Source organism: Theobroma umbraticum, unplaced genomic scaffold, assembly GCF_002168275.2.
Source record: "Theobroma umbraticum cultivar Fairchild unplaced genomic scaffold, ASM216827v3 scaffold_239.0, whole genome shotgun sequence".
In the NCBI taxonomy this organism is placed as follows: domain Eukaryota; kingdom Viridiplantae; phylum Streptophyta; class Magnoliopsida; order Malvales; family Malvaceae; genus Theobroma; species Theobroma umbraticum.
Genome location: NW_018397279.1, coordinates 376,780 through 393,842, shown reverse-complemented (window position 1 = coordinate 393,842; position 17,063 = coordinate 376,780). Strand labels below are relative to the sequence as shown.

The 17,063-nt window shown below is 35.0% G+C and overlaps 4 protein-coding genes across 4 annotated transcripts; 1 reads left to right on the top strand and 3 right to left on the bottom strand.

Annotated features, from left to right (window-relative positions):
• Positions 1 to 1,586: 1,586 nt before the first annotated feature.
• LOC110427994 (uncharacterized) lies at positions 1,587 to 4,378 on the bottom strand. Its single transcript, XM_021443660.2, has 3 exons — positions 3,489 to 4,378; positions 2,938 to 3,073; positions 1,587 to 1,966 (listed from the first exon to the last, which is right to left on the bottom strand). The coding sequence occupies exons 1-3, from the start codon at positions 4,223 to 4,225 to the stop codon at positions 1,772 to 1,774; spliced, it is 1,068 nt and encodes a 355-aa protein (XP_021299335.1). The 5' UTR covers positions 4,226 to 4,378; the 3' UTR covers positions 1,587 to 1,771.
• A 678-nt stretch (positions 4,379 to 5,056) lies between these two features.
• On the bottom strand, positions 5,057 to 9,957 carry ERA1 (Prenyltransferase family protein). The gene is made up of 14 exons (XM_021443658.2): positions 9,624 to 9,957; positions 9,464 to 9,550; positions 9,271 to 9,376; positions 8,903 to 8,938; positions 8,047 to 8,129; positions 7,917 to 7,970; positions 7,591 to 7,642; positions 7,358 to 7,422; positions 6,660 to 6,716; positions 6,399 to 6,471; positions 6,201 to 6,287; positions 5,943 to 6,123; positions 5,711 to 5,838; positions 5,057 to 5,597 (listed from the first exon to the last, which is right to left on the bottom strand). The coding sequence occupies exons 1-14, from the start codon at positions 9,737 to 9,739 to the stop codon at positions 5,361 to 5,363; spliced, it is 1,362 nt and encodes a 453-aa protein (XP_021299333.1). The 5' UTR covers positions 9,740 to 9,957; the 3' UTR covers positions 5,057 to 5,360.
• A 1,207-nt stretch (positions 9,958 to 11,164) lies between these two features.
• Positions 11,165 to 14,214, top strand: FDH (formate dehydrogenase). Its single transcript, XM_021443659.2, has 6 exons — positions 11,165 to 11,324; positions 11,719 to 11,890; positions 12,493 to 13,033; positions 13,152 to 13,276; positions 13,717 to 13,829; positions 13,902 to 14,214. The coding sequence occupies exons 1-6, from the start codon at positions 11,241 to 11,243 to the stop codon at positions 14,013 to 14,015; spliced, it is 1,149 nt and encodes a 382-aa protein (XP_021299334.1). The 5' UTR covers positions 11,165 to 11,240; the 3' UTR covers positions 14,016 to 14,214.
• A 260-nt stretch (positions 14,215 to 14,474) lies between these two features.
• Positions 14,475 to 16,362, bottom strand: PDE329 (calcium homeostasis regulator). The gene is made up of 3 exons (XM_021443661.2): positions 16,010 to 16,362; positions 15,628 to 15,792; positions 14,475 to 15,212 (listed from the first exon to the last, which is right to left on the bottom strand). The coding sequence occupies exons 1-3, from the start codon at positions 16,214 to 16,216 to the stop codon at positions 14,892 to 14,894; spliced, it is 693 nt and encodes a 230-aa protein (XP_021299336.1). The 5' UTR covers positions 16,217 to 16,362; the 3' UTR covers positions 14,475 to 14,891.
• Positions 16,363 to 17,063: the final 701 nt, after the last annotated feature.

The window sequence follows — 17,063 nt, the reverse complement described above, 5'->3', positions numbered from 1 at the left end:
GTATTGGCTGACTTGTGTGGAAGCGTCCACTCAAGTGCCGTACGGACTATCGCATACTTAGACGAAGGAACGTAGTTCGTGGCACCGCGCAATGCGCTTGAGAAGGTAAATTTTTTTTTTTCAATTGAGTTGAGAATACTTTGTAAAATAGATATGCAATAGTAATTATATTATCATATCTAATTGTTAGTGTACATTGACATATACAAAATATATAACTGTTGTTATTGTAGCCACCTTTACTTGTATTTTTTATTATTAATTTTTATATAAGATCATCTCTTAAATATATTTTTAATATCATATATTTTATTTTTTTTATTATAATCTTATAAATTTTATTTTCATTTTTAATATAATTTTCTATATTATATACATTATTTTAATTTTTTTTTCTTTTAAAAGATAATATAAATTTTATTGTCAGTAATCATGATTACTGAGGATAATAAAAAAAACATCATCAAAATTTATATAAAAAAACAAATTATAACATTATAAAATATTTTTAACAAAGTACCAAAATTGTTTTTAACAACATTATAGAGTGTAATGCAATTTGATTATATTGGTTTTAGGATGCAATTACATTACATCTATTAGCATTCGTAGTAATCTTACATTATACTGATTTGTTGCAAAATAAATACTACAATATAATTTAATTAAGCATATTATAGGGAATATACTCTCACTTTTCTTATACCAAACACTACATAATAGCATACATATACCTTAACAAGACTATATATAAGTCCATCATTTCTTTCATTTTCTTTTTTCTCCATGTTGCCATGTTTACAAATGGATACTAAAGTTATGTCAATGGATATATTTAAGTTCCCTTAGATTGTTATTTTGTTAGTTAGTATTTTTTATTTTATAAAGTGAAAAATAGAGAGTGCATTTAAATATAAGAAAAATTATTTTTTAAAATTTAAGATTTAAAAAAAATTAAAATTAAACTTTTATGAATAACAGTTGCATATTTTAATTTGATAAAGAAAATTATATTATATAATTTGACTCATTAATTGACACATATATATTTTTCCTTTAGCAAATAGTTGGATTTAAATTTTTTTTAACTTTTAATGTAAAGAAAAGATAAGTACATTTCAATTGCTATGTTAATATTTATTAAATATGATTTGATATTTAATAATAAGTACTGAAAAACCAAAAAAAAAAACCATATGGATTTGGGTGTCAAGCAAAAAAGCCCTTAGGGCTTCTTTTTTTAAATATAGTTATAGATGTTACCCAAATCCATATCAAAAACCTTGTAACATTTACGTCGTGGAAGGCTTTTGAAGATGTAAAAAGGGTTCCAAAAATCGTCAACAGCAAAATTTTACTTGTGTTCTTTTATTTATCTTTATATCTTCTTATTGATAATTTACCTTTTTTCATCAGTCGGTGAGAACCCTTTGGTTATGTAATTGATGTTAGAATGGCAGATTGGTCCCAAAATTCTAGCCATCAGTTAATTAACTTGTTGAAATCATTCACCACTAATCAATCGTCTTACTAAGCGCCACAACCCATATTTAAGATACACAAAGAGGCAATAAATGATGCACAAAGATCTGCTAATCAATGTGTTGAAATCATTCAACATTTGTGTTTCATACATAGTCCAAGTGAAACAAAGGTAAATTCCTATACACAATTCATTACTATATATTTCCAAACCCTTCCGCACCCACCACCCTTTGTTCTTTTCAAACTATTTAATCCTTACATTACTAATTCGTGGATCCCAGAAGTATCATCGGCTACATAGATTAGAAAGGGCATAACCAGATACAAGTGAGCTTAAGGCTAGGGCAATAAATGCTACCAAGGACAATGCCATGGAGGCCCTTGCCATCTCCGGGAACTTGTCCTTTCCCCAGTTTGATTGCCAGTCATCGACTCGGACAGCAGCTGAAGATGATGCTGATAAGAGAAGATAAGCCAGTATCTGCCAAGACAAACAAAGAGTCCCCAGCATTTCAGTTTTAAGTGCTTCAGCACACAGTTTTCAATCATGTCAGTATGAGGAATAAACAGAGTTTGACCTCATGTGCCATCTAATTCACCTCACTATCTTGGAATGTTTCAGGCCAGGTCCTAAAGAATTTTGTTATCTTAGGCACTACAGGTAAAGGGTAGTTTGAGAAACAGCAGCCTAAAAAGAAACAGAAAAGAGAAAAAGCATAGAGAGCACTTAAATGTTCTGTGCCTGGTATCTTATCGTGATAGAACAAAATGCAGAAACTCAGCCTAGCAATTCAACATTGCTTAGCAGCTCCAGACTCACGTGTATTCCAAATACTAGAAAGGAAAAGACACTTCACAATCAGAATTCCTTTATGTTAGTATGTCAATGCCACCTAACCAGTACCTTTATCTGCTCATTTGAGAGTTTATAACAGTCTTTGTGGGAGGGCGTTAAATTTCCACTTTTACACGCACTCCATAGATTTTGTAAGTATTGCTTGCAAATTAAGCGTTTTGACACTGCAAAAGTTCCTCCAACAAAACCCCAAATTCTCCCCTTTGAAAAAGTACCAACTTTTCCCCAAGCCAATAGCCCCAGTGGGACACAGGAAACAAGTTGAGAAAGTGAAGGCAGCATTTTCACAGAAAAAAGGCTCTAAAAAGGTCTTCCAAAAAGTTTTCCGAGAACAAACTGGTCCCAAAAAAGAATTCTAGCCTAAGAACTTTTTGCCTGAAACAAAACCTGGGTAGAGCCGTAGAAAGATAAATACACACCAGTAGTCCATTGGACTCATGCACCTACCTTTATAGCCAGTGGTCCCCTAAACTACCTAATCACAGCAATCCCAGAATTAGGCGTGAAAATGAAACCTGGGGCCTAGGTTAGGTATAATAATTAACATAAAAAACCAAAAATAAAAAGTAAGAGCCTTTGGTCTGAAGAAGAATTACCTGATCCAAAACGAAATCTAAGTAACACCGGAGGCGACTCCGGGGTTTCTGCTTTCCGGAGGTCAATTGATAGGCTAGATCATATGCCTGAATCCCAGAGTATACAAATCCTATCACATTCACTGCCATACAGAACCTGCAATCCGGTAGACACCATTGTACATCAAACAATACACGAAACTAAACAACATGAAGCATGGAACAACAGACTTGATATGAACAGTTAAAACAAGAAACATCATTAAGCCAATGGCTGAACATCTAATCAGGCTCTAATAACTAGTTTGATATGTAATAAAAGAAGACAACGAGATCTTTATACCATTTTGTCCAACAATTGGATGGCAACTAGCAAGTCTTAGTTAATAACCTTGAATGAGCAACAGTTGAATCAATGCTCAGTTCAAATCAGAACAGTTCCAAAAAGCAAATAAAAGCCACAATAGCAGTCTTCCAAATGAAAAAACAAAAAATAATACCTAGACGGGGGTGGAAACATCTTTTTGCAGGCTATTAACAGATTATTGAGAAAAATGGAAAAAGCCACCAACCTGAACTCCTTGTAGCGGTAGAAAGAATCAAGAGCCCAACCTTGATCTCTATCAGCAGCTAATACAGAAAAAGAAACCAAACAAAAAGCAAACCCAGAAATCCTAAACCCCAACAAAGCCTTTTTCACCATCCTATCTCTCTTGGTTCTTCTTAATATGGACAAATCAGGTCTCAATCTTTTACCACTAACAGAACCAAGTTTTTGGCTCTGCTCTTCAACTTCAACGGTAGTAGTAGTAGTTGACTGATCTCTAGATGTGAAGTCCACGCTGGAAACTGCCAAAGATGGTGGCTTGAAGTTGGGATCAGAAGGTTGAGATGTTGGTTGTGGTGGAGAGAAGCCGTGGCTGAGAGAAGAGTGATCAGATGAATGTGGAGAATCAACAGGTGAATGATCAGATGGTGGTGATTGAGCTTTTGGAACAGTCCTTGGAGGTGTTGACCTCTTGCTTAATGGAAATAGTGATACCGTGTGGTTTTGCTTATTCTCTGGCTGCTTTTCTTCTTTTTCTTCGTGTTTCTGTTGCTCTTGTTGTTGCTTTCGTTGCTCTTGCTCTTCTTCTCGATGATTCTGTTGTTCTTGATGTTGTTGTTGTTTCTCTTCTTCTTCTTGAAGCTTTTGATGATGATGTTGTTCTTCTTTATCTTCTTCTTGATGATTCTGTTGTTGTTTATCTTCTTCTTGATGATGGTGTTGTCGTTTATCTTCTTTTTGCTCTTGTTTCTCGTTCTCCATTATTGAAGAAGATGGTTTGATTGAGTTTTCAGGTTTCTGGACTTTGACAGTGAACTTGGATTGGGGGTCTCAGGGTCGGGGCTATTAGGGAGAACGGGGGACCGAAACTGAAGATGACATGAAGACGACAGGCGTTACTGCCTAGGCCAACACTTAATACTGGTACTTTCACTTGTGTTTTTTTAATTTTAACTAATTGTAATACTAGTACTTTCCTTACGCACACTTTAATATTTATATAATATACTAAAATCAAGGAATTTAATATTATTATGGAAATTTACTTCGTCAAACTAAGGTACATCTATCCATATAAAATTAACAACAAATATATATAATAAATATTAAAATTTTGAAAATAAATTTATTCCTATATTCATGAATATTGAGATCATTGATAATGCTTTTATATCATTCTCATTTTATAATCAATTGAAAATTCAAAATTTTCATTAACCTACTTTTAATAAAAAATTTTATGGATATTATTTGAAATATCATCCATATTTTTGTATATATTATTGATTTTCAACCAAATTCGTCAGTTTTATATTAAAATTAATAAATATATAAATATATTTATAAATATTTTGTCATGTGAATAAAAAAATAAATATTTACATTCTAAAATTTAATTTATTATTTGATACATGATCTCTTTAAAAAACAAAATTCGAATCCCCTTCCCTTAATTTTCAAAAAGAATTAATAAGCATTTATATCAAGCTTATGAATACTAAATATATAGATGAAAATTGAATGTAAAGTGACTTTGAATTTCATGTTTGATTTTCCTCAATCAAAGTTAAAAAAAATAAAAAAAGAAAAAGATTATTACTAAAACTTATAAATTCTTTAATTCCTTATGGATGTTTTTCCTTATGGAACCCTACTTTGACATCGACCAATAGGATGCATGGTTGACAAAGGGAACAAGACTTGGGTGGGACTACTAATGGAAGGGAGCACCCTTAAGAATCAGTGCTTCCAGCTTCAACCTAAGTGACACTCAACAAAAGCATTCATACAAACTCTGAATGTTGCAAAGTGCCTAATATAAGCAGAATGTTTCTCTCACTTCATAAATTGTCATTAATTAGTATCTATCACTCATTTCATAAGACAGTAGATTTGCTTAGGACCTTGAAAAGAACTCATGTGCTTCCTGGTAGCGATCGAATACAACATTGTAGAGGGGATGGATGGGTTCCAGAAGATTGGAATATGAACCTAATATGGCATGGGGCAAGGGCGGAGAATCCTCATCTTCTGACCAGCTATGTTGACACACTGAAAGGCCGCTTAGACAGTAACATGTGTGGTAATGGTCTCTAGACTTGCCAGGTTTGTCTCTGAGTCCACCACCAGGCTCCTGCATTTGAGTAACTAATGTTAGGCCTAAGTTGATTCCGTTTTTGAGAAAGTGAAGATAATTTTTGAACCAATAAGCAACCCTAATCTACTCCTTATATTTGGTAATAAAACCTGTGCGCATAAAAGAATGTATTGCTGCAAGGCCAAACAATTGAAAAGAGGCTCCACTTTTGCACGCCTCTTGCTAGAATTATGATCAATATTTTCAACAACTTCTTGACAGGAAGTATCATGTGGCTCTGCAAACCAAAAGAAAAAAAAAATTAAAATACAAGTCTCATGAATTCTCAGAAACCGAGCAAAGGATAGCCAGACAGAATCATGAACTGCTAAAGCAGCCTACCTCCCTGCTCAAAATGGCTGCCAGCCTGAGATGAATCCTTGTTCAAACCTTCTTCTCCTGTTGCATCTGATGATGCAGTAGTTTGTTGACTTCGAGCACCACTATCTTCTCCATCACCCACCGAAACCGATTGTTCCCCCTTAGTTGACTGTAATCTTTTTAATAATGCAAATACACCTCCCTGGCCACTTCCTTGGTTATACTTCACTTACAACTCGTTAAAAACATGAATGAGATGAGCAGAAATAGAAATAATACCTGCCAGAAGGAGTAACAACCATCAACCAGTTTATTAGTTCTACCCTGAAATCCACCCTCCACTCCTTGTCTGAAAACCACCCAATCCTGTAGAAGAACTCAGGATACATGATTATTAATGTATGCACGAGAGAATGCTATCATAGTTTGTATGAAGCAAGATAATAGACTTAATGAAGAGCAATGATGTGGTCTTACAATTAAGCTAGACAAATCCAGACGATCAACCTCATTGATTAGAATCATTGTAGCCAGCCCACAAAAGGTGTACCTGATGAATAAATTGTCAGAACTTTTGGAGGCTTTCTCATCCTGGATACTAGCAACCCCACAAGCAACACTTTGGCATATGCTATACATGAGGAACTAAACAATGACCCAAATTTCTAGGATAATTATTAAATAATTGGTGAAAACAGGTAAATCAACATGCAAAGATGAGAGCAGAGCAGAACATACCCTCCATGAGCTTCAGAACCAGGTTCCCCGGCAATGCCCCCTTCATAAGTCTGACAACTTCAAAGAGATGGAACAAACTACTTCAGTCACATAGAGAACACAATAGACAGCAAAACACAAATCACGTGACCGTTAATAGTAGGCATCCAAACCATGCATTCCATGATACTATTAATATACATGCAGAAGAACAAGTTCATCAATGCCATTGAAGCAGAGCCGCAACAGTGTAATATGGATGTTAAGAGCTTTTCTTGGTTACAACAGTATAGTCATCCTAACAAACTGTCACTCAGTCCTGAAATGCACCCAAATTAACTGCAATGGTTAAACAGCATAAACAGGCCCATGCAACAAAAATATAAAAACAACTCTAATGATAAAAAGCCCCCATGTTCCAGACTCTCTTTGCAGTATTAAAATTTTGATATCTTAACTGACTCGGCGTTTCCTGACATGTTTAACTGCTATAGGAGAATGAGATAATGACTAGAGGTTCCTACCTTTAACCACCTACATGAGGCTTTTACAATTTTATGCATGTCACACCACAAAATGAGCTTTCTAGCAGCAACAAAACAAAGGAAAAGGACATGGAAACCAATTAAACCTAATACAAGTTGAAGATGAAAGGGGAAAAAACAAATTAGCTGCCACAAGTCACTAGCTCAAAATGCAAATTAAAACTAGATACTGACCTTACGACGTAATTGCCAACATCTTGAACAAGATCATCATCCAAAATATTCAGGAGGCTAGCAACCTGGACAAGACAAGATGGCTGGCTTATTGCAAAGATAGAATAATCTTAAAAAAGAAAACTGATGAAAGGTATGTGCAACCCAAAAGAAACAATATATCTACAATGATAGCAGAGCTTCCTAATAAAAAAATTGGTAATCTTAAACTTTCAGCATGACTCCTCACTTACTGAGATGGCTGTATAACATGCTCGAACATCAATTTCTCCACCATCATGCATTCTGCCAAAAAATTCATCAAGAACGCTTAAAATTTCACTCTCAACACTTGTTTAAAAGGAAAAAGTGATTAACAAGTACATTTTCTTAATAGCAAGCACTACCAATGCCCCATACTTCAATGTAGATTGGTTCAACTACAACATAACATTAACCTCTGAATACAAAGTCATTCTCTAGCAAAGCAACTTAAAAGACAAGAAGTAAATTTCAGCTGTACGTCTATTAGAAGGTGGTTCAAACTTTAAAAAGAAAAAAGGACAGGGAAAAGTCACACCTGAAGGCCCCGTTAGGGTCTTTCATTCGCCGCAAAAATGTGTACAGTTTTTCTCTGAAGGAAATTTCAAATTTCCATCAAATCACTTTCAAAACGGACTTAAAATGCTATCGTTGAATAAACTGACCACCTATTAATTGAACACAAAGCTTTGTCACCACCCAACGTAACAAGTGAATTGACTGCAGCATATGTTGTTGCAAGATGAGGCATCTGTAAAATGAAATTATAATTTCAATTAGTCTCTCATATACACATAAAATTAGGAATGTCAACGGGGTTAGCCATTGTCGGGTATCCGAAGGTACCTGACCCAACAACATAGGGTTCAGGTACCAATATTCCAGCCAGTTTATCAATTAAATAAAAACTTGTAAAAGGTGGGATTCAAACATGGGTGAGAAACGTAATTGCTCCAAGCCTTTGCCAACTTAACCAACAAATATATAATGATATCGATATTGAAAGAAATTTATTTCTTCTCCCACTTTAAACCCCAAATGAATTTTAATTTATCCATTCTCTAACCCTAACTCATACCAAACCTAAAACACCCAAAGTGATCCCATCTCTTTGGTTTGTTGCGGCTTGCCTAACCCAAATTTTGTTTCAGCCAAAGCAATCACCACTCTCCTAAACCAACTGCCACTTGTCAGCATTGGTTACTCGCCAGCGTGAAAGGAATTTTTTCACACTTCTCATCTCTTTGTTGTTGGCCTATCACAGTTGGAGCCCCTTTTGCCTCTAGGTTCATTTTTGGGTATGTTTATATCCATTATTTGTTTACTTTGTTCTTTATTGCTTGGTTGACACTGGCAATTAGCAAATGACTCTATCTTTAGATGGAGCTATGCATACATGAGTTATCTAGGATGTTTTGCATCAATAAGAATCAATTAAAAATAGGCGACTCCAATTATTACTGTTAGCATACAAGAATACAGTAGGTTAGAATTTAACAATGATCATATCCAGAATTTACTTGCCTGTCCAGGTCCGCCACCATACCCACCATTTGGATCCTAATAGTGATAAGAATACATACAAAAATAAAAAGAATATCAGATATCCATTCGAAGAAAAAGTTTAGACACCAAAGAAAACAAACTTGTAATCATATAGTTCAATTAACTAGTAAGCACCAAGCTCAAAGCAGCTAAGAGCTGGAGCAGAGCACAAACACAAGTAGTGCCAATCCATGTGCGTGAGCACACACTCACTGCAAATAATGCAATCTTATTCCCATATAAACCAAGCAGACACCTAATCCATTAATCATATTCATAAAATAAGAATCCACAAACCGCAAACTCAAAAAATATTATAAATTAAAAAAAGTGAATAAATCTTCTACCTGACAACGACTAAGAAAATCAATAGTATTATCTTCCAATTCAGGATCTACAAACTCATCCATTAAAGCAATCGAATGAATAATCCAATAACAAAGCCAAGGCCGACTGCACATTAAACAATCAAATTTATTAAAATTACCTCTAATTTTAATTAATTAATACTAATTCAAAATTAGCTAAAAAACGATTTACTTAGCATCTAATACACAGAAAGAAGGACCGAGATGTTTTAATCCGTTTGTTAAGTACTCCACGTGATTTTCCCGTTGAAGCTCCAACCTATCAAAAATTCGAATTGAAATTAAAAATAAGAGAAAATTCAATGAAACTTTCTAGGGCTTTAGGGAATAACATGAAGGACTGGGAGCTGGGAGGCATATCGTAGAAAGCTTTGTATTTGTTGAAGACTCGTTGCTCAACCAATATCTGATCGCGCTGAGTCACGGTTAGACTCGGGAACGATTCCATGGTTTCAAGATCGCTAGCGGTGACACAGTGGACTGAGACACTGAACTGGTAACTCGCTTTCTCTTGCAGACGAAAAGAAGGAGAGATAAATGAAAAAAGAAAAAAATAAATTTAAAAAAAAATGGAAGACGATGTTCACTGTTTGGTCACGGAGATACGGTCCTTAATTATATTCATTTCTGGTTAAAATCTGGAATTGTCGGGGGGCGGGATTTGTTTATCCACCGTCCCCAGATAGCTACTCCAATTTTTTTGTTCTCAAATAAATTTTTTGGTCAATGGTATGGTCAAATTTGATGATTGTGCCACGTAGGGTCATTATATCCCTTCCCTAGGAAAGCATAAACTTAAAACAATATTTTTATTTAAAACAAGTATTTACAATTTTAAATATATTTTTTTAGGTGGTTTTCTTGCAATGATATTTACTTTTTCACTATCTAAAGTCATTTAGAAGCAGTAATAATTATCTTACAGAATTTAAACCTTTTATTCTGTTTATCAAGTTAGTATGCAATGAAAAATAACATAACAAATGTAATCCTTTTGCATTTTATAAAATAATCATTAGATTTTTTTTTGAAAAGAAAACAATCCTTAAATTGCCTCTGAGGTACTAACATTTTAGAATTTGAAAATTTCAAGTATTTTCAATTTTAAAAATTATTATTCATAGAATATTTTTTATTTTTATAATTTAAAATTTATAAAAAATTATTTATTAATTATCATTAATTAAAATTTCATTTATCATTTTACATTACATTGTATTTGAATATTTCATAATAATTAACCATGCAACATGATGATGATGACATAATTACATAAATATCACATAAATATCATATAAATATAAGATGATAAATAATATTTTAATTCATATCAATTAATTATTATTAATTATAAAAATTTATTTTAATTTAAAATAAAAATATAAAAAAATATTTTAATTTAAAATAAAAAATAAAAATTTAATTTACTATAATGAAAAAATAAATTTATTTTAAATTTTTTAAAATAATTTTTAAAAAAAGTTAAAATTTTATGCTAAAAAATAATCATGAGATTAAATTAAAACTCATGATACAAGAAAGAGATATTATTATCAAAGTTAATCCAGAAACCATATCTACTACTATCTCACGTGTAATTAAACAGTCAAATCTCTTTCTCCGTGAAATCTTAATGGCTGCGTGCAGTCAATACCCACCCAGGCGTGGGCCTTTGAGAAGTACAAACTGAAATTCGCCACGTACTAAAAGGCGACACCCCAAAAAGACAAACGCAGACTTAAGCGAGTGGAACTCACCACCCAATCACGTTCTTCCGTTTATCAAATTATGGAAGCAAAAGCCAAGCTGAAGTGTGCCTGGTAAGCAGCTGGCAACTGATTTATTGCCTATAAAAAGGACGCGTGTGGTTCGGCTTGAACAGGTCACTTCAATTATTGCTCTCTTCTCCTCAAAGCATATCCAGTGTCGGTTTGAAGTGTTTTTGAGATATGGCTATGAAGCAAGTTGCTAGCTCTGCTATCAAAGCCTTGGCCAACCCTGGGTCATCTTCTGTTCTTACCAGGCAACTCCATGTAAGCTAATTCGTGGCCCTTTGTTTTTGTTGAAAGTTGGTTTTGATTGTTTTGTTTTTTTTTAAAGATTATTGTAGGCTTAGATTAACAATCTTTTTGGTAATTAAGTAGTTAATTAAATGGTTTGGATTAGCTTTGGCCATGGATCATCAGAAAGCAGAGAAGGGCCTGGCTAATTCCTATGCATGCATTATCCAAGGGGTTATAATTTATGACTTGGTGTGGGAAAGTGTAGCTTCCACATGACACTGCAGCTACTGCTCAAAACAATGAGAAACCCTCCTTTTTTAACAAGAAAAACGAAAAAAAAATTAGATTTTCTGGTTGCCCTGCGTTTCCGTTTTTCAGTACACTAGTGGTTTAAGTGCTCATGTCTCCTAATCTTTGTTAACAGGCTTCTCCAGGGAGCAAAAAGATTGTTGGTGTGTTTTACAAGGCCAATGAGTATTTCGAAAAGAATCCCAACTTTGTTGGTTGTGTGGAGGGAGCCTTGGGCTTGCGTGAGTGGCTGGAATCACAGGGCCACCAGTATATTGTCACTGATGACAAAGAAGGACCCGATTGCGGTAAGTATAAAGATGCCAATTACATTTTTCACAATACGCACATATTGTATTATCATTAATAATCATGAATGACACCGATGCCACCATGATCTTGCATAGGAAAGTAAATTTGGATGGTACAGGGTGGTGTGACCTGCCTAATTGGCAGTAAGCGTCAAGGTTAACACAGTGAGTTTGATGGCAAATCAATAGATGATTGATATACAATGTTATAGTGTAAAGCAATTGTTTCTGTCATAACTGTGTCAAATAGAGTGGCTCTTGTTGAGGTATATGACCATCAATTAGCTTGAAGCCTCGAAAAGACTTTGTCCGCTATCAGAGTTCCTGATGGTACATGAAGAGCATTTTACAATGTTACTTGCCAAGTCTACAGTTAAGAATGCCAGCAATATTAGTTGCATCATCGAAAATAACCAGTGCATTACTATCTGTTAGTGTTATGATTCGAATAGCTAATCCATGGCATCCCTAGTCTTATCTTAGAAACTGAAGAGGGTAACCTGAAGTAAACTTCACCTTGGACTAACTCATTAGGTATATGGACTTTAAAAATAGTTAATTTGTGAAAATTTTTCTACTAACCCATGTCCTTATCGCAGAACTCGAAAAGCATATCCCTGATCTCCATGTCCTCATATCCACCCCCTTCCACCCAGCCTATGTTACAGCAGAGAGGATCAAGAAAGCCAAAAACTTGCAACTGCTTCTCACAGCGGGGATTGGCTCTGATCACGTCGATCTGAAGGCAGCTGCAGAAGCTGGCTTGACTGTTGCTGAGGTTACAGGAAGCAATGTAGTGTCGGTTGCCGAAGACGAGCTAATGAGAATTCTTATTCTTGTCCGGAATTTCTTACCTGGCCACCACCAAGTTATTACTGGAGATTGGAATGTTGCAGGTATTGCTTACAGAGCTTATGATCTTGAAGGGAAGACGGTGGGAACTATTGGTGCAGGGCGTATTGGCAGGCTCTTACTCCAACGACTGAAACCATTCAACTGCAATCTCCTATATCATGATCGAGTCAAGATAGATCCAGAATTGGAGAAGCAGACTGGAGCAAAATTTGAGGAGGATCTTGATGCAATGCTTCCAAAGTGTGACATAATTGTCATAAACATGCCTCTTACAGAGCAGACAAGGTCTGGTTTTATTATTAGCTATTAATGTCCTAGTCCTTGTGTTAAATGTTGGTTACTGTTGTTTGATATTGCTCAAAAAATTTGCATTAAATTTATCAAATCTGTAATATTGTGATAGAGGGATGTTCAACAAAGATAGGATTGCAAAATTGAAGAAGGGAGTCCTGATTGTTAATAATGCTCGAGGAGCAATTATGGACACACAGGCAGTTGCAGATGCTTGCTCCAGTGGACACATTGCAGGTATGTTGACTATTTGAAAATTGAAGTGTTCTAGTAATGAAATTTAATTTTGGGCCTTAAAATGTTGTCTTGCAGCCAGCATTTTTTGGATTGCGTTTGTCTATTTAAATTATAATGCACTCCTTGGATGGTAAAGCTACATAGACATGTCTTCAATAAACTATTAAGAAGGTGCTTAATGAAACATCTATTCTTGGGATAGAGACAAGTATTGTGATCAACAGTTCCAAATTGCAAAATTGTCTCAAAGTTCTCATCAATTGCACTACTTTAGGAACCCACAACGGGTTTCTGCAGACAGGAAAAGTTCATGAATTTCAGGGCTGGTCTTTCATTTTCTCAACGATCAGGACAGTGCATGACATAATATTTCGTTGACTAGAAAAGTTTCATTTTTCCTTCTTTAACAGATAAATTTTCTTTTCCCTCTTGATTTTCAGGTTACAGTGGAGATGTTTGGTATCCACAACCAGCTCCAAAGGACCATCCATGGCGTTACATGCCAAATCAAGCTATGACGCCTCATATTTCTGGTACCACCATTGATGCACAGGTATGTTTACTTTTATGTTTTCTTCTCCTTTATGTTCTTGCCAACAACTAAGATGAAATGGAACTTGTGCAGTTGCGATATGCTGCTGGAGTCAAAGATATGCTTGAGAGGTACTTCAAGGGTGAAGAATTTCCTGCACAAAATTACATTGTCAAGGAAGGTGAACTAGCTCCTCAGTACCGCTGATTCATGCTTCTTGTACATGAATCTGAATGTATTTTATGTCAGTCGCTAAGGTCCTTTTGAAATTTCGTACTGTTGAGTGGTCCAAAGTTTCCTTTTTGGAGCAGAGTCCTCTGCAAATAATGTACCAGTGTGGTGTTGTACACTTTCCGTTTTTGAAACAGAAATAAAGTCGTAATGAGTTAACTTTTGATGGTTATAATGCGGAGTTCATCTTTTATCATTGTGTGGAGGCATATCATTCTTTAGATAGTAGGCACATTAGTTATTAGGAACTTCGAATTAGATATCAAGAAAACAACAGTACTTATCAGATTTTCTTATTATTCAAGACTTCCAGTGAATACTTTTGTTATGCCAGAGAAACAATTACAAACAGGATATGAGTGTAAAACGCTAGAGGATTCCACTTTCCTTAATGGCTGCCTGGTTCATAATTAGTCTACCAAAATCTCAAGTAACTGACAGTAAGTGAAAGGAGTCCCAATTTATCATTATCAGCAGAAGAGCTTTGAACTTGTATCGCACTCACAAGATGTTCCATTTAATGGTGCCTTTGTCAAAAGCTTGCACCAGAATATGGGTTTTGGAACTACAAAAAAACAAGAACAAAAAACAGAGAAAAGGGAAACCAAAAGACTGGGGTTAAAGAATGGAAACAGAAACAACCACCATGATTTATCTGCCATAGAGAACAAACTGATCAGGGAGTCTATGTTTTTGGTGAAGTATCAGTTTCCATTTCATCACGCATTTGAGGATGGAAATCATGGAGCCATTTTCTTAGCATCAACTTCCGATACACTCTTCTTAGCTTCAACTTCTGATACACTATGTAGTGTGAAGAAACAAAGGATTCCATTTTGTTTAACATTTCTTCTATGTCTCCCTGTTTTGTTTAAGAAATTCAAGGTCTTTCATTTGCAATTGTACAGCTTCCTTTGATAATGGCTTTAGTTCTGGAACAGTGTCTGCATCACCCCCTTCTGCTACTTTCACTGCCTTGTCCTTGATAATTCTTTGTATCTGTGATTTCTCAACAGTTGGGAAAACAGCTTTAAGCATAATATTCAGCAAGCTCTCGTCTTCCTCTTCTATTGGATCTTTCCCAAAGCAACAGACATAAATTGCATCTAGAGCCTTCTCAGCTCGAGTCTCCATGGCGACAGTTGGGGTCTCAACATTCAACTTTGCTCGCCTCTGTAGTGTGTACATTAGTAAGTACTTATACAACAGAAGCAGCTCAAAGCAGCATCAAAAACACAAGGAAACAACACAATAATGGAAACATAAACACACATTGCACCCACATAGAATGGAGATCACAAAGCAGTTATTCACTATTCTGTTAGTCCAATTATAAGCTCTTCACTACCAAGCTCTACATGAAAATTCCACAGAACTATCAAAGCACTGTCACAAAATACACAAAAATCTAGCTACCAATCATGAGACTGTTTCTAGTATCTAGTTCTTTTTCATCTTTTGAACCGGGTTAAAACTTCCTTTCCTTCACTATTAGTAATAAACTAAGGTGCTTGGCTTTACTCATTGAACATATCATTTGTATCAGGTCAAGTGTGATACTACACGGGATAAGGTGAGATGAACTGACCTCTCTTGCATCGCTCATCATTGCAATAAAATTCTGCTCTTCAAATTCAATATCATTTGAAAGCCGAAGCCTTGCTACCCCTTCCAATATCTCCTCGGATTTAAGAAGACCAGCACCAACAGCTGCTAGCCAACAGCATAGCAGAACATACAAAGGATCCCCTGCCTATCCAAAAACAAGCCCACCTCAGAATCTTGGTTCCAAATAGCATCTCAGAAACATGACTAATTATAGAACTTTGTGACAATAAGCACACTGTAATGACCAATTAATATAACACTAATGACAAAACACAATGGACAAATCAAACATATACACTGCAGAAAAGAAAAATAAATTAGATAAAAAAAAGGGTTTTTGTCAGAAGACAAAGGGAAATTACCCGGCCTCTCCTATCTTGGAACTCATAGAAGGCTCTAGAATCAGTAATGGTACATTTCTTGCCGACCCTTCTTCTAAACTCTGCAAAATCTATAATATCCCCACCAACACCACCTTCATCACTAAAAATCCTGGCTACAAGGCCGATCACAGGGAGAGAGCCAATGACTTTGCTAGCAAAACCTGAGATGGAGTTTGGGTTTTCCATGTAAGCTTTGATGCTAGCCAAGTACCCATTGTTGGTGTTTGATTGTTTGGCCTAGGAGGTCTTATTTGGATGCTGTAAAGGTGAGGAAATGGAGAAGTGAAGGCGAAATTTGGTTGCATGAAGAGAAAAGTTGCGACTGTGGACAGACGACGAGAGGAAAGACGATGGCAGTGCACGGCTGCCATGGATGTCGGAGTTTGGTAGTTAATCTCGTTGGATGCTGTGTTTTCAGCCGCACGTTTATATTATGTTATCCACTTTGGAGGTTGGGTTCTCTGCTTGTATTGGTGTATGGTGTTGCTTTGGACTGGGAATTTTCATTCTAAGCTGGTTATTTTGGGCCAATGGTGGCTGGCTTCTGGCCCGTCAATACCCCTCTTGCTTTTTTCTTCTTTTCTTTTTTAATTGTTTATAAAAATTGCCTGAAAAAAATCAAGAATAGACAAGGAGAGAGAAAAATATGATTCTTAGCTTGCTTTGGATCCCCTTTTTTTAAATAATTTTAATGTGCTCAATAAAACTAAAGATTATGGTAATTATATGAATATTTAAGTACTTATATTGAATATCATTTCAATTTTAAATTTTAACAATTACGTGTAATTAATGCAATGTTTGGCATGTATTAAATTGTTCATTATTATCCTTTTATCCTAAGTAAGGGCTATTTGATTTCTTTTGTCCAAAAAAAATTCCTTTAAAAAAATTTACAAAAAACTACTAAAATTAGTAGATATTTACTTGAAATTGAAATTTTCATTCCATCAAAAGAAAAAAATTAAAATTTCATAAAATGAGAAAGAAAAAATTTTCAAAAACAGAACTCAAGTAAAATCTTTAATTTTGT

Excerpts from the sequence above, each read along its gene's own strand:
- PDE329 (XM_021443661.2), bottom strand. The coding sequence starts at position 16,216 with ATGGAAAACCCAAACTCCATCTCAGGTTTTGCTAGCAAAGTCATTGGC. Across the intron at positions 15,793-16,009 it reads TCCAAGATAGGAGAGGCCGG|GCAGGGGATCCTTTGTATGT; the intron begins GTAATTTCCCTT and ends GTTTTTGGATAG. Across the intron at positions 15,213-15,627 it reads TGATGAGCGATGCAAGAGAG|AGGCGAGCAAAGTTGAATGT; the intron begins GTCAGTTCATCT and ends TACACACTACAG.
- ERA1 (XM_021443658.2), bottom strand. The coding sequence starts at position 9,739 with ATGGAATCGTTCCCGAGTCTAACCGTGACTCAGCGCGATCAGATATTG. Across the intron at positions 9,551-9,623 it reads CCCAGCTCCCAGTCCTTCAT|GTTGGAGCTTCAACGGGAAA; the intron begins GTTATTCCCTAA and ends AATTTTTGATAG. Across the intron at positions 8,939-9,270 it reads ATTTTCTTAGTCGTTGTCAG|GATCCAAATGGTGGGTATGG; the intron begins GTAGAAGATTTA and ends TATCACTATTAG.
- LOC110427994 (XM_021443660.2), bottom strand. The coding sequence starts at position 4,225 with ATGGAGAACGAGAAACAAGAGCAAAAAGAAGATAAACGACAACACCAT. Across the intron at positions 3,074-3,488 it reads TACCGCTACAAGGAGTTCAG|GTTCTGTATGGCAGTGAATG; the intron begins GTTGGTGGCTTT and ends ACCGGATTGCAG. Across the intron at positions 1,967-2,937 it reads TAGATTTCGTTTTGGATCAG|ATACTGGCTTATCTTCTCTT; the intron begins GTAATTCTTCTT and ends TTGTCTTGGCAG.
- FDH (XM_021443659.2), top strand. The coding sequence starts at position 11,241 with ATGGCTATGAAGCAAGTTGCTAGCTCTGCTATCAAAGCCTTGGCCAAC. Across the intron at positions 11,325-11,718 it reads TTCTTACCAGGCAACTCCAT|GCTTCTCCAGGGAGCAAAAA; the intron begins GTAAGCTAATTC and ends CTTTGTTAACAG. Across the intron at positions 13,830-13,901 it reads GTACCACCATTGATGCACAG|TTGCGATATGCTGCTGGAGT; the intron begins GTATGTTTACTT and ends GAACTTGTGCAG.